Below are 16,017 nucleotides of genomic sequence, written 5' to 3' on the forward strand. Positions count from 1 at the left end.
TCGCTGATCCATTGGATTACATTTACCTTTATTCCCAAAGACTTCACTTAACGCGACAGCCGCTCATGCGGAAAACTGTCAAATGCTTTAACAAAATCGAGGAACATTGCATCCACTGGCTCTTATTTTCGTCCAGCAGGCGAGTACAATAGGAGATGATTAACAATCAAGTGATCGATTATTCAATCCTTCACAACAGATTCCATTACCTTACAAAAAACACCTAGACTGACAGAGCGATAGTTTAACATAGTTACCGGGGCTACTCATGTCACATCTTTCGAACAATGTTGTCACTTGAGCTTCTTTCCAGTCGGCCGGCAAACTCCCTTCTTTTAGGTATTATGAAAGAACATTGTCAGAGGGCCGGCCAGGACGGTTAAGAGCAATCTAGGGTGAAGCCGTCTGGTCCACATGACTTCATGGGATTCAGATCGACCAAGTGCTTGAGAACCTCTCCTTCGTGCATTTCAAACCCGGCTAACTTCGAGCCTACTGGGCACTTCTCAATGGTGTTGGCAGGAGTAATGTCCGAATCCTCAACGTCAGGCCACAATGAATACGTGTACCAAGTTTCATCGAGCTACGTTCAGTACTTTGGGAGATATTCGATGTACACTGAATCTGGAGCGCGGCCGCGAGACCGGCCGTAAGACAGGCCGCGTTTTTGTCCGAGACGTGAATCCTCATATGTGAACACGCTGATAAAGAACTGATTAAGAACGATAGTCTTGCCCTCATCAGAGGATATCTTTCGTTTTTTTTTTCAAATCAGCAATACGGTTGTTTGTCTTGCACTTCAAACTAAAGGTGCCTGTACACAGGGATAGTACTAGCCGCTAGTTCATCCGGCGCTTGAACTGTCCACGCTACTAGCCTCGTGTATAGGGGTTCAGCCGCTTCCGAGGCATGCGCCAGCAAGTGCCCGAGACGCGGCCGAGTGGGACAACGATGTGTTGATATCTGCGCTGGAGAGTGGAGAAGTGGCTAGTAGCGCTGATGCAGCCATGGTGAGAGCATCTGTGCCGCTCTTGTGAATCATCTTGGATCCAGTGACAGTGAGTCATGGAGTGTTCGAACGAGAATAGTTCTAAGAAGAACCCACCAAAGCGGAGTTCGGAGGATATTAAATTGTTCTTGGAGATATTCCAAAAATATGAAGTGATGTGGAATATTCGCTATGCTAGTTATTCAAACAAAGTGAAGCGAGAAACTAGCCTTTTGAAACTGAAAGAGGACCTAATTAGCCACGGTTTAATTGTCCCGGACGTTTCATATCTGGGGCTCAATTATGCTCAAAAGCTCATTAAATTGGTCAACAGTCATTCTCAAGTGTCGCTTATATGCTAAACTTAAAGGATCTTCTGCGGAAAGTTCACGAAACAAAGTGGATGATGCTCCTAAATTATTTCTTCGTCCAATCCAGTCCTTCACCCAAACTCTACGTTCAATGGCATAGTTTTGAACCTCCTCACTCAAAGCTAAAACAATTTCATCAATGGCTTCATCAAAAGCCGCTTCAAACTCGTCCTCACTAACCATTCTCACAGACCTCACTCGACGGCTTCTAACGACACACTAGCGGGTGCGAACGAGAAGAGAGCGGCACCTTTATACTCTCCTTGTGTACAGGCTTACTAGCCGGATAGTCACCAAGCGAGCAACACTTGCCAGATCTACTAGCCGTCTGCACTATCCCTGTGTACAAGCACCTTAACGTTCAAGCAAATTGACACTACCGAATGTATATAGGCATTGCTGAACTTATTCCACAAACTATTCCCGTTATTTCTGCTTGCTGACAATTTTGTCCTGAAAAATCTGAATGTGGGCTTCAAAATGTTTTTATGAATTTCGACGTTTCTGAATAATCGGTTTATATGAACTGTGTAGGAAACTGCACTTGAAAAAAATTAGTTCAGGCAGCGTAAATCCATTCATTTTGGCCTCTGGCTGTTGCGCCGTATGGACTCTCTCCTTTGAGAAATGAAGCAATTATTTGAGAATAACTTGAGATCTATCTCTATCAGCCTCACTTACATTCAATGTTAGGTGCTAGAAATGTCCATGCAGGTACGGATACTTGATCAAAGTAACCAATTGATAGAAGAAAATCATCACGAGGGTGTACCAGGTAATCCGTGCAACACTTAGCAGCTAGAAATACTGAAAATCACATCAGAAAAGTATTTCAGATTATCAAGAAACCGTTGATGGTTAGCAGCCCAGTCCCCGTGAAAGGGCTCGGATAAATTTACGGCCGGACTCACGGCCGGTTTCACGGCCAATCTCCAAATTCAATGACCAAGGAATATCTCCCAAACTAATGAACGCAGCTCGATTAAACTTGGTACACGTATTCATTATGACCTAACGGTGATGTTAAGTACGTGAAAATTTTCCATTTAGCCGTCATTCATGAGTTATAGAACAGTTCGGGCTGAAATTTGCAGCAACCAAGAAATTTCTCCTAAATTAACGCACAGATTTGAACGAAACTTTGAATATACAAACCTAACCTCCAAACGGTGATGTTTAGCTTGTGACAAATATTTCGATTGTACTTTCGTTTTCGAGATTTTTCCATTTCACCTTCATTCGTGAGTTATGGAGCAATACGGGCCAAAATTCGCAGTGACCAAGAAATTTCTTCTTAACTGCTGTACAAATTAGAACGAAACTTGGAATATATGTACAAACCTAAACTCAAAACGGTGATGTTTAGCTCGTAAAAATTTTTTAGATTTTGCCTTCGTTTGCGAGTTACACGGCTATACGTATACGGCTCTCTGTCAATACCAATTTTAAATCGGCCTCAGAAATGCCTGTCGTTGCTCCTTATGTCTGTATAACTCGCAAACGAAGGCAAAATAGAAAGAATTATCACGAGCTAAACATCACCACTAGGAGGTTAGGTTTGTATATTCAACGTTTCATTCAAATCTGTTCAGTAGTTTAGGAGAAATTTCTTGGTCACTGCAAATTTCCGCCCGAATTGCTCTATAAGTAACTCACGAATGAAGGTGAAATGGAAAAAACTCGCAAACGAAGGCAGAAACGAAAAATTTGTCACGTTCAACTTCTACGTAAACATCACCGTTGGAAGGTTAGGAATATATAATCAAAGTTTCGTTCAAATCTGTTCAGTGGTTTAAAAGAAATTTCATGGTCACTGCAAATTCCGGCACGGATTGCCGTATAATTCACGAATAAAGGTAAAATGGAAACTTGTTTTCACGAGCTAACATCACCGTTAGGTCTTGCTGAATACGTGTACCAAGTTTCATCGAGTTGGGTTCATTAGTTTGGGAGAGATTCCTAGGTCAATGAATTTGGAGATTGGCCTTAAGACCTGGCGCGTGTCCGGCCGTAAGTTTGTACGAGACGTATGAAAAAAAGCAACGAATGTAAAATAAATGAAATAGCTAATGGTAAAACTTCGAACCGAATGAGTGGCATAAATTTTTCCGGTATAAAGGTGCTTGATTAGCTAAAATTTGTTATTTTCTGATCTTAAAATTTTTAAATTTGCGCTCGCTGTTACACGTGCCGAAAATTGGAAACCGGCCGCAAAACTAGCTGAAAAATTGTCCGACGGTCCGACCTGTGCCCGTCCTGTGGGCTGTGCCCGACGCCGACGGGCGATGGCTGCCGACGGCTGATGTGCGCAATTTGCGTGGCTGATGCCGATGGCCGTTGTACAATGTAAAGGGGCTTGGCATGCAAGCCTTGCATCCCGATGTAACTTGAAAAGACCTGACAAGCTGACACTTGCCCTTGGAATGTCTTTTTTTTTCAGAGTCACTACGCCCCAAATCCGGCTGCACACCCGATCTGAACTGTACGTTCTTCATGCAGCATGGGAGATCGAATTAGGAGCTGGTCATTGTAGTCTTGTCTCTTCTAGACAGTAGAGGCTCAATTATCATTATGTAATGAAACGACACTCAGTTGCAGATGGTTTTTTCATTGCTCATAGCCTCATTGTGTGTAATTTCTGAAATACCTCAGTCCTCACTATTTGTATTTGGAAACATTTGTCCATGACTAGAGTCTAGATGCACCTACGGGCATAGTGACAAACCAGAGATTTTTTAGAATCAGTTCATTTTAATTTCCTCATTTACCTAAGCTTTAAACCAATTTCTTATGTATGATAAGGCTGGTATCCAGGATAGTAAGGATACTTTTCTGGTCTACTTATAGGACTCAAAAATGAACTTGAGGGAGAGTCTAAAAAACTCTCTGCTCTGGCAGCTCTGCCAGACTGCCTACGGGTCAGGCTACGGCACGCCGTCGCCGGGCAGCCCGGCAGTGCAGGCACGGTACGGTAGAACCGCTAGAACGGTACATGTAGTGTGTAGTGAAGTGTGTACTCACTGTGTAGTGTAGTCACTGTAGTGTGAAGATGCATACACAGACTACACTGATAGTGTGATTATACTGATACAGGCTATAGTACAGCCAGCAGCAGGTGAGCAGGAGCAGCATTGTTCCTACTTGTCAAATGTCAATCAAAATCTCTTTTCATTTAATTGACAATGAATAAAATATATTTTAATTTAGGAGGTATGTTAAAATTTCCAATGATTATCAGTAGAGATTTTAATATGATATTTAAATCATCAAGAAATAATTGTTTTAAAAAATTTCACAGGTGATTTAAAAATTTCAAATTCAATGGAATGGATGAAATAAGCCAGCCTGATTCATTGGAGTTTTGTTAATTCACAAGGGGCTACTATCCAATTTTCAGGTTAGAGGGTTAGGTCCTTGTCCTGAATCCTGATAGGTAGGTAGGTATATTTAGTATAGCTATGAAATTACAAAATTACTTTAGATATAGTAGGGTAAACGCGGGATATTCCGTCACATTAAAGACGCATCAAGAAATGAAAAACTATAAAAAAATAACCGTATGCGTTACTCAAGTTCTGTTTGCTTTATGTGACTCTCAAAACACCGCACTACGCGTCAGCAACAACGAAACGTCACAAAATGTTGCCATATTTATTTAAAAGCCTTTAGAATGCAAACCTACCAAATCTCTATATTCCGTCACTGTGTGTGGCTATATTCGGCACGTGGTGAGGCATATTCCGTCCGCGCTTCAAATTCTACTGATACGTAATGCCATCATCCACGTGTTCGAATTCCGTTTGCTGTGTGAGCTGTATTGGAATACAACACGCCACACGGCTTTGAATTAGAACACTAAGGAAAATTGAACACTACTTAATTACGCATTTAATTAACAACTATTAAGCTTTTAATTAGCAAATTTCAATTTTTGTACACAGCTTGGAACGATCTGTGTGTGTCCAATTCAAGTTGTGACAGAATTAGTTTTCATGTGTCTAAATCCATTTCTCAACGTAATCATCTATTAATTTATTTACCACTTGAAATCAGCGAATACAAGTATACTTAAAGGATTCCTAATATATTCACAGACGTATTTAAAAGTCTCAAACCATAATATTCTTCCTATACAAACAGTTATTCACTATTTGGTAGAGCAAGGTCAACACGCAAATGTATGACGTCACCATTTCAACCATCAACAAATGCATGGAACTAAAACAAAGCTTTATATAAAGGAAAAACTAGAGAGGTGACGGAATTACCCACGATATCGGAATATACCGCGTTTACCCTATCTTATTATTTAATTATGTCCATTTTGCCACAAAACAGAAGTAAAACTTCCCTACTTGCTAGTTGCTACTAAAATCTTGCTGCTCTCCAGGCCCTGGGGCCTGGAGTGTAGAATTTGGTAAATGCATTGCCAATTTGTTGACCAAAACGTTCCCAACACTGACAGTACCAAGATGTTATGCAACATTGCTTGGAGTCTTCAAGATACGTTACAAACGTAATTTTCATCGTAATTTGTACAAAACCACATTTGATAAGTGTATGTTTGACATGACATCCCAGGTATTGTATTGCAGTAGATAGGACTGATAGGTACTACCTTGCAAGAAATTTGGAACCAAACATGTTGGCATTGTAAATGCCTTCATAATGGTCGTGTACCTCTGCAATTGAGGAGTGCAGTGGCTAAAAAGGAAATTGTGGCCTCAAAAAAGTGAGAAGCGTGATAGCTCCAATACAAGTGGGCTGGCAGCAGTGGCAGCAGGCTCCAATGTAAGCAGGCCATCAGCAGTGGCAGCATGCTGTACACTCCATTGCGGCTCCAAATGTAAGCAGGTTGGCAGCAGTGGCAGCACTCTCCAATGTGAGCAGGCCATCAGCAGTGGCAGCACGCTCTAATGTAAGCAGGTTGGCAGCAGTGGCAGCGCTCTCCAATGTGAGCAGGCCAGCAGCAGTGTCAGTGCTCTCCAATGTGATCGGGCCTGCCTTGACAAGTGCATTACACTGATTACAGCATTCCAGCACCCAATAACTTTCATTGCATAGCAAACAAGTGTCACATCATTAACAAGTAGCACTCAAGTTAGTAGCTCTAGCAGACTGGCTGTCCTGATGCATCTAAAGACCAACCACTTCCTACAATTCCACCATGTAAACCCAAATTACTGATTTGTTGATTGCATTTTGCATCCTCATCTGACCAACCAGAAGCAAGAAATATGAAAAACAATGCAGCCACTGCCCACTGGTGTACTTCCTGTTTTGCCATTAGTGTTGCACAAGATTCACGAATATTTAAAATGCAATAATTCCAATCAAAATGTGTTAGCAAGATCTGCTGAATTTGTACATTTTGCTACTGATGCAGCGTCAAAGATCTTCAGTTATTCACCCACTTTCTGCACCCTGGGCTACTCTAAAATAATGCATTTTCTCTACATTCTAAATGTTGCAGCCAGATTTCACACTTTCATTTACAATTAGAAGGAGGTATTTTAGCTAGCAGGTACTACCAAAAATGGTGGGAAAGCTCTAGTTACAGCTTGAGAGTTAGATATAGGTATTCAACACTTGCGACTCAATATTCTAAATTTGTCAAAGCAAAAGTATATGTATCTCACTTTGATTCTAAAAAATTTTAGCATATGTAAAGTAGGAAATTTTCAATTTTATTATATACTGTTATTTAGATATATGCAGATTTTTTTTTCATAAATGCTTTTAATTTTTGATGTTATCAATCACCATCTACAGTTGGAAAATAACTTAACTATTTGAGGATCATGTTCAAGTGCAAGCCCTCCTTGAAATATGACTTATGCTTCACAAAATTAGTTAATGTTCATAGCTTCATTAATGATCACCAGCCTTGTTTATTTGAACCAGCTTGCAAGAGCATTCTCAACATTTTATTTAATTGAATTTAACAAGACTGTCCCTAGAATTCATAATATAATGGGTTTTAAATTCATAATTGGATGGTAATCTTCTAATACTGTCAGGTTGAGATTTTCATCTGGTTTGGTTCCATGAATTCTATTTTGAAGAGAAATAGCAATTATGAATAATCTTTAATGATTTTGCTTAATTTTCAGAGCATTCCATTGATTTTTTATTTGAGCCATGAGTGAATACACAGCTGAATACATCCAGTCAAAGCTTGAGAAAGAGCTGAATGCAACCATTGTGGTAAGTATATAATTTACTTTTTATTGTTATTGTTATCTAATAATTTTATCCCTTCTAACTCTATTTAATTTATAAATAACTTTCAATATTTTACTAATGGGCCTTTTTTGTAGACTTGAACTATTGGCCAATTAGGTATATTTTTAATAAATGTTTTGAAAGTGACATTTGAATGATTGGTAAACTATGAGAATTGTAGTCATGCTGGCAGGGGTCTTATTCTTATCAATCTCCTTGAGATCAACTGTAAATTTTAAATGTTGTTCTTCCTGGTACATTTGTTTGCTGTTCTAATGATGGTTGGATGCTGATTGGATTCTTTGTCCGTAGGTTGTTTGCTGACAGCCTAAGCTGTGTGGTATGTGGGGACAGCAACATACTTGCCTACAACCTGCCTCTTGTTTAGCTCTCACATCTCATCTGTACAATATTACCTTGGTTGTCTAGTGCTTGACTGTGCAAGGTATCCACTCTAAACTGTATAAAAAAAACTACTCAAAATAGTGCTAACATTTTAAAAGGAAATATTGCTATTCTTTTTTTCTAAATCTGTTTCATTTGATGTTAAATTTTGTAGGACAATCAGTTACAGTGAATGAAATTTAATTTTAAATTTGTGTGATTTATTTACAAATTTCATTTAGGTATTCATTTCATTATATTTATTGGCCATGAAACCGGGACAGTCTAAATTTTGTACTTTTTATTAATGCAGTGATGAGGTATCTTGGTTAATTCTTGTTTAATATTTGTTTCTAATTCAAATTGTTTGGCTAAATTTCTTCTTATGATTAATTCATAGATATTGTCTATGTACACTCTTCTACACTTTAAATTCTATTTGTTGTTGTTAGATTTGAAATTATCATGTCTACCAAAATAATTGAGTCTGTGAGCATCATCACCGTGTTGGGCATTTTGCTTCGCTGGGCTGTCTCATTTCACCCGTACTCTGGTGCGGGAAAGCCTCCCATGTATGGAGACTATGAAGCTCAACGCCATTGGCAGGAAATAACTCTAAACCTCCCTGTTGCCTCATGGTACACGAACTCTACGGACAATGACCTCTTATATTGGGGGTTGGACTATCCACCCCTTACTGCTTACCACAGCTACCTCAACGCATGGCTTGCTTGGTACCTTAATCCAGATTACGTGGCCTTGTCCACATCTCGCGGTTATGAGAGTCCTGAGCATAAACTTTTCATGAGGTACACCGTCCTCATCGCCGATTTGTGCATCTTTATACCTGCTGCACTTCTATTTATGCGTGTGTCTAGTGGTTTGTATCTGTATAAAGTTGCCGCTAAATTCGACTTTTTAGCTTTGATGACTTACCCCGGCTTGATCTTGATCGACTACGGTCACTTTCAGTACAACAACGTATCTTTAGGTCTCTTTGTAGCAGCTGTGGCTGCCCTAACGGCCAGTAATGACACTCTCGGAGCAGCTTTGTTCAGTTTTGCTCTTAATTACAAGCAGATGGAGCTTTATCATGCACTTCCTTTCTTCTTCTTTCTGCTGGCGAAGTGTACTGCAGAAAAGTCGTGGTCGGAATCGCTTATTAAATTAGCCACCATTGGAGGAACTGTTGTGCTTGTTTTTGTCATCTTGTGGTCTCCGTACTTAACATCAATAGAATCATTAACACAGTTGATGAATCGTGTGTTCCCCATCAACCGTGGACTGTTTGAGGATAAGGTTGCCAGCGTCTGGTGTAGTCTTTCCATTGCCATAAAGTTCAAGGAGTTGGTGAATAACTTCCAGATGGCCAAACTGTGTTTGGTAACGACAGGCCTTTTGAGCTTACCATCATGCATTAACCTATTCCAAAACGGGACGATTGCTCATTTCAAATACTCGTTGGTTAATGTTTCATTCATCTTCTTCTTATTTAGTTTCCACGTACACGAAAAAAGCATTCTGCTGGTCGCCATACCCGCTTGCTTGTTGTTTTCCTCTGAATCATTCATGACAAGCTGGTTCTTGGGACTAACTGTATTCAGTATGATACCCCTCTTGGAAAAAGACGGCCTTTTCATCGCGAGTGTCGCTCTCATGCCTGTGCTTATGATCGTTTACCAAGTCACAGTTGCGCACTGCCAGTCCCTCAGCTTGCGCTGTGCTCTCACAGAGGGTCGAACGTCGTTGGATGTCTTCTTGAGACGCCGGGGTCTTGTTCTGTTCCGCGCGTCCTTCGCTCTCTGTGTGGTGCTCACGCTCATCTACAAGTGTGTCCAACCTCCTGTGCGCTATCCTGATCTTTTTAGTGTACTAATCGCCATTGTTTCATGCGCGCATTTCCTGTTTTTCGCTCTCTATTTCCACGTTCGCCAATTTTCTTTAAGCAAAGCCAAAGGTTTTGGCAAAAAGAAGAAGTAAATCATGCTCATGATCTTCTCTATTCATGTTGAGCAATAGGAATTTCGGGAAATTGTGGTGCTTCTCGGTAATTGATCCGGTAGGCAATATAGTTAAAATGTAGTATTGATTTTAACATACACTTCGCTTGTTAGTGAATGAAGTAGTTTTGTTTTATTTCTGACCTTGAATTAAGTTGTGCGTGTAGTGTTATTGTGTTATTAACAGGCTTAGATGTTTGTTCTGTTTGTTCGTCATTTCTGTTCTGTTCATCCATCAAGGTCATCAAAACACAATAAAACAGCTTTCATAGGGGATGTACCCAATCGATACATTTTTAAATGTGATAATCAATAAAATCCAGAATGCCAAAATTCGCTTCACTGTTCGCAAATAATCGTTATAATACTTTAGTTATATTAAATTACATAGTTGTTTTTGATTTTAGGAATTTGTTGTCGTAGCACTTGCGTATTTAATATTGTCAAAATTTTCTTATATCTTTGCTTCTCTGTTTGAAATATTCCATAATTTATTCATATAGTTGCATAATTGAATTTTGTCGCATTCTTTTGTATGTTGAAGTATTCAAACAACTAGGGTAATAACTACTGAACGTATTTTTGTTCATGCGGTAACTTTTTTGTGAAGAATTGGAATGTATATGTACCTTTGATTCGATCTTGAAATTTCCCTGAACCTTAGCTTGCTTAGTGTAAAGTAAATACATCTAATTTTAGTAAATATTAAGAAGTTCCATCATCTTGCGAGTTCAATGATAATATCTAATTTTGTTAGGCGTTTAAACGACCCAAGTCCCTCGTTCGTGAAACTGCGCTACTTTTCGGAATGCTTGCTTAAAATAGTGTGTACTGAAATTGCTGATGAAGTAATTTTCCTTTAAAAAATTGAGAAAAATTAAGTAATTTTGCTTTATTCCTTAGACGATTCCTTAGATTATCTCTCGTTAATGTGTAGTGATATCGAAACACTTGATTGAATGCTTAGAAATAATTCCTCTTGATTGCCATTACTTTTTGCTGAAAAATTTCACGGCAACTGAAATTGTTGAATATTAAAGTGTGCTGCTAAATAAAATCCCATTTTCATTTTCCTTTCTCTAACGTTATTTATTTATAACACGAATGCCTAGATCTCTGTACCTGCAAACCGTAAGTAACGCCAAAAGTTCAATAGATAAATGCTGATGTAGGAACGAATCTTGAATAGATAAAATATAATACTGGTTTTGGATTCAAAATTCGAAAATTATTTGTCCTTTCTAAACTTTAGTGTGCTCTAGAGAAAGTGAATGTGTATTAATAAAAAATGCATGGCACATCTTTGTCAATATCAAATCATTTAATTCATAAATTAATCCCAAGTTATCCCGGCGCAGCTGATGCTCCCGTAGCGTGTTAACTTTGAAAAAATGCAAACTGCTTGAGAACTACTGTGACTACTCAGTTCTTTTTTGACTCGATATAATCATGGTTTATTTCTTTATTAAGAAGTGGTTCATCAAAATAAGGAAAATCCTATCCTGGCTTGGAATTCATCAATTTTCAGTTTCATGTGAGCCGTTTGTATCATGGTATATGCCGCACATTTACTCACCTGTCATATTAATGTAAGAATGGAGTGCCGACTTTCTTCGGACGCATTTACAAAGTTTAAATAGATTACTGATCCACGTCCAAGCCACGTGTTCAAATATCGTTTACGACAGCGATTATGTCTTGAAATCAACGCAGAAATGTAAAGCGAGTGATTATGCTAGTATAATAAACAGTTCACTTGCATTTTATTTTGGGCCTGGTGGTCACCGTGCGAACGGTTATATGCTATTAGAATTCTGAATCATTTCAAAGCGTTGCAGTAGCCATTCGAACGATTATATGCTTTCTAATAAAATCACGAACACTTGCATTTTAGAGCGTGGAGGACGAGAGCTCCTTTGTTAGGCATCGCTAGTGGGGCACCATGATTGTATATTGCATTTCCATGCAAGCGATTACATTCTAGTATAATCATGAAACGCTCGCATTTTATCTAGAACGTGGTGGACGAAAGTGACGGGTGTGGTGGCAAGTTCAGCGTGGTGGTGGTGTCCACCGTCTTCCAGGGCAAGCCGCTCCTGCAGCGGCACAGGTAAGCTAGTCTGCCTACTCAGATTGTCTATTTTCAGATAGTGTATCGTATGTTTTTTTCATGATATATTGCATGAAAAAGTATGCTGAAACGTTAATTCAACTTCAAACTTTGCCAAGCGCATTTGTAATTGTTATGGTGTTCTATACATAAAGTAATTATAAAGTCGGTATAATTTTTTTCTGTTTTGATCCACTCGTCATAAATTTATTCAATGCGAACAACATTTTATGTTTGGTCTAGCGCATCGCTGGTATAAGTTGCCAAGTGGCCACCGGACTTTCATTTTTTACGGTCTCGGTGGCGGCACTATCGAGGGAGGCCACCTCCGTTAAACACTTTGACTACGATTGCTTCATCTTGTACTATTATTTCATTTTTTGTAGTGTTTTTAAACACGGTTGCCAGACGGTTATTTTTTCCGGACGAATTCCGTGATTAAGTTTTTCTCAATTGCGTTGGCCGGCTAAAATTTATTATAGGGGGACTTACTAATTGAATTTTAAGTACCGGAAGAAGAAAATAAACGGAATTTTTATAGCGGAGCCTACAAATAAACTAGTATATATTGGGTTATCGGCCTTTTTTGTTCTAGGATTTGGCCGATTTTAGTCAACCTGAATAATGCACCACTTCGTCCTGGAGAAATACATTTCGTGGTACGCATATGTACCACTTCGGAGTCAACGTGTTAATGATAGTGTATAAGCTTTTTTTTTTGTTTTTGTTTTGTTGAAGGAATTGAAATAATTAAAATACATCACAGCAATAGTAATATTCACGAATTAGAATCAAATGATGAAATAAATATTCTCAATAAAAACGCACTTGGTGCTCCGTGTGTTCGTATGCGTTCACGCTCCAGTAAAGTCGTGAGCTATTATTGCTCGCGCGTGAGGAAAGCTCGACGCACGGCAGGTGCGGCCGCGAGGCGACATGCGCGCGTCGCCAGACCCGCGCTCGCTGCAGCCACTCGCAGCTTTCTTTTCCTGCGTCGTCTTTCTTTCTGGTAGTCGATGTTGTTGATGGTTTGCAGCTGTTGATGACTGTTTTAGGGTTAATTGTTATTCCTTTTGCATTGATTGTTGTTTTTTTGCGCATTTTTTCATTTATGGAAAAAATGCACTATTGTGCTCGCCATGTCCGTCTGTCTGTCTGTCCGTCTTTCCATGACCTCAAGTTTTCGTCGACGAGAAAATGCGCTCTCTGTCACTCACTGCAGTGAGTACTGAGTTATATTTTTTTGTAATGTTCTTTTTGACGTTGATTTTGTCGTTATTATTTGCGTCAGTAATTTTATTTTGTCACCACTAACGTACCTACTTATCCGTTGTTGATGTCACTGCCGCTAATAACATGCTTTTTTCTGAGAATCACTTTCACTCAATGCGTTAGTATTTTGCGTTATTTCTTTGTAGCTACTGATGTGTTACTTTTTTATTCGTTTCCGATGAGGCTTTGTTTATTGTTGGGATATTTTTAACTTCACATAAAACTTCGAAAACAAACCAAAAAGACTATAATGCTTCAGCCTCCCGTAAGAAAACCTGGAGTGAAAAACTCGATAAACCCGGAATTTTGAAATTATTCATGTTAGTGCCACACATGTTTGTTGATGTATTGTTGAATTTTTGTTGAGTTTGAGAGTTCGTGGTAGCATGCGCCACATGTTGTGTGGTAGCATGCACCTCATATGTGGTGCTGCATAACGCTGCATCAGCGAACACCTCGCAGCTCGCTATAGCCCTGCCATCACCAGCGCTTGCTGACGCAGTCACACGCTTTAGCGGTGAACAGCCGCGCATTGCTGGCCCGATCTCAGCTGGTGTTGCACGTGAAAGCGAGGAGTGTACCGTGTGTCATTTTCGAACTGAATTGCATATGTATTTAGGTAAACTCATTCAGGGAGTAAAAAAGCCGATTAAGAATTTGTAAGAAGCGAGTTCCATGTACACTGCACTTTTGTTTTTCGATAATTGTGGATTGTCTTCTAACAATACAAATCATCTTGCGGTGAAACTAGACCCCCAGACGTGACCGATCCTGACACGGCAACTTCAGATATAGGCTCACTTAGGCACGACATGCAACTCTCTTTTAATACTACTAGGGTGTTCGATCCTATTACTTTGTTTGCACTACTCAAATTGTGTTATTCTCGTCCGCCTCTAAACTTATAAGAAAATTTTGGAGCGAGACTTAGCGGAATTATCTTTCATTGTACGCAATATTCTTTATATATTTTGTTCACCTGCTCTAAAGGAACAGTGCAGCTTCACCGATGTGCTGCGTGATCTTAAGAAAACGTAATGATGTATCAAGTGCTCTCGTTTTCGTGATTTTGTTACTCTGACATTATTATTATTACTGAATAGTGACATATGAGATGTAAGAATTAGATTCCTAATTTAAAGAAATAACACCAGTATTTATTCAGCAATGTAGAGTGATAAATGAGTACAAAAATTCATCACTCAAAATAAATGTGTAGATGAAACATTGACATATGCTTTTTACTTAAATATGTTGGGTTTTCTCACTAATTTTCTGAGGTACAGTGAGATTTATTTTGCTTAACTCGCAACAAACAACTGCACGGGTATATAAGTTGAGAGCACGTTGCGAGTGTGATTGCTTCCTTCCTAACGTGTTTAGCTCTGACATTTCAATGCTCTGTCTATCTATTTTAAACCATCTTCTTTCATGTGGTTTTAAGGCCTGGTACTTGAATGACTTCTAAGATAAGATATTTTGTAGAAGCAATTATATGTACAGTCTATAGTGACTATTCTACAACATGAAATCGTTCTTATGCAGCAGCGCACTGTTTGAAGGTCTGTGTTCTTTCTTGTTCTAGAGCTATTGTCCCACATTGAAGTGAAGCCCTATTTTGGATCTACGCAACCTTCATTTTAAGCTGTGCTATCTCCATTACGTGCGTTCTTCAATGTCTTGCAGTCTGTGCTATCTATTTGCAATCGAAAGAGATAATGGCTCGTATCATTTTCTTTGAGTGTTCTTTTGTCATGACAGAGGCATATAATCGTCAACCAAGCGCTTCAAGTGGCAGTGCTAAATCATAAGCTTTCCCTGGCAGTTGAATTATGAAGTGCGTCTAGGACGATAAACTTGCAAGAAGATAAGAAGTTCATTAAGTTCTCGAGTATTCATTACATCGAATCAAAGAAATTCGATCTGGCGTTGGCACAAATTAGTACTCGTAGGCATGTCATTCATATTAATCATCAGTTGGGACTATCTAGAGACGTTGGTGCTCAAAATTAGTTTCTTTATTTGGATTTAATTATGTGAGGAATGTTGAGATACGTTATCAATGCATTCGTCTGTTGATATGGGGTTTTTATTGTGAATGTGTCTAATTTCGTAGTTTTGTTAGATTGCATTTCATTCATTCATTCAATTTCGAGTCATCACAGGTTTATATTGGGAACTGTAGTGCATTAATTTTTATGACCGATAACATGATTTATCTAGAAAGTAATAGAGCTTTAATAACAAACTTGCATACGACGACAGTAGTTTTCAATGCCCCTAGTTTATAAGCCACAGTTTTAATATAGTTCTAACTGCTGATTTGAAGTTGTTTATAACTATTTACTTTTTTATCTGCATCACAATTTTACGATTCATTTAAAGGACGATTATCCTCAAAATATACAATTCGTGTTTTTTCAGATTGGTTAATTCCGTCCTGGAAGAAGAGCTGAAGAAGATACATGCGTTTTCCATGAAGACCTATACGCCGGAGCAGTGGGAAGCCCAACAGCAACAGTGAAAAGTTCAGTTCATCTCGGAGAGTTCATATTTTCCCCATATTACTATTTGATCAAAATTGTAACGTTTCAGTGTTGAACCAAGGAAAAGATTTGTATTGTACCTTTTGAATTTATTTAGCGCCTCGTATTATACGAAGTAATT

General features: G+C 38.9%; 1 protein-coding gene across 2 annotated transcripts; it reads left to right on the plus strand.

Annotated features, from left to right (window-relative positions):
* The first annotated feature begins 7,448 nt into the window (after window positions 1-7,448).
* LOC108665812 (bolA-like protein 2) lies at window positions 7,449-15,956 on the plus strand. Of its 2 annotated transcripts, XM_018152617.2 has the most exons (3): window positions 7,449-7,566; window positions 11,984-12,078; window positions 15,775-15,956. In XM_018152617.2, the coding sequence occupies exons 1-3, from the start codon at window positions 7,501-7,503 to the stop codon at window positions 15,872-15,874; spliced, it is 261 nt and encodes an 86-aa protein (XP_018008106.1). In that variant the 5' UTR covers window positions 7,449-7,500; the 3' UTR covers window positions 15,875-15,956. The 2 variants fall into 2 exon arrangements, with proteins under 2 accessions (XP_018008106.1, XP_047741448.1); XM_047885492.1 differs by lacking the exons at window positions 11,984-12,078; window positions 15,775-15,956 and adding an exon at window positions 7,897-11,971 and having other exon boundaries at window positions 7,499-7,566.
* Window positions 15,957-16,017: the final 61 nt, after the last annotated feature.

Source organism: Hyalella azteca, unplaced genomic scaffold, assembly GCF_000764305.2.
Source record: "Hyalella azteca isolate HAZT.00-mixed unplaced genomic scaffold, Hazt_2.0.2 contig2202, whole genome shotgun sequence".
Classification (NCBI taxonomy): domain Eukaryota; kingdom Metazoa; phylum Arthropoda; class Malacostraca; order Amphipoda; family Hyalellidae; genus Hyalella; species Hyalella azteca.

Excerpts from the sequence above, each read along its gene's own strand:
- LOC108665812 (XM_047885492.1), top strand. The coding sequence starts at position 8,434 with ATGTCTACCAAAATAATTGAGTCTGTGAGCATCATCACCGTGTTGGGC.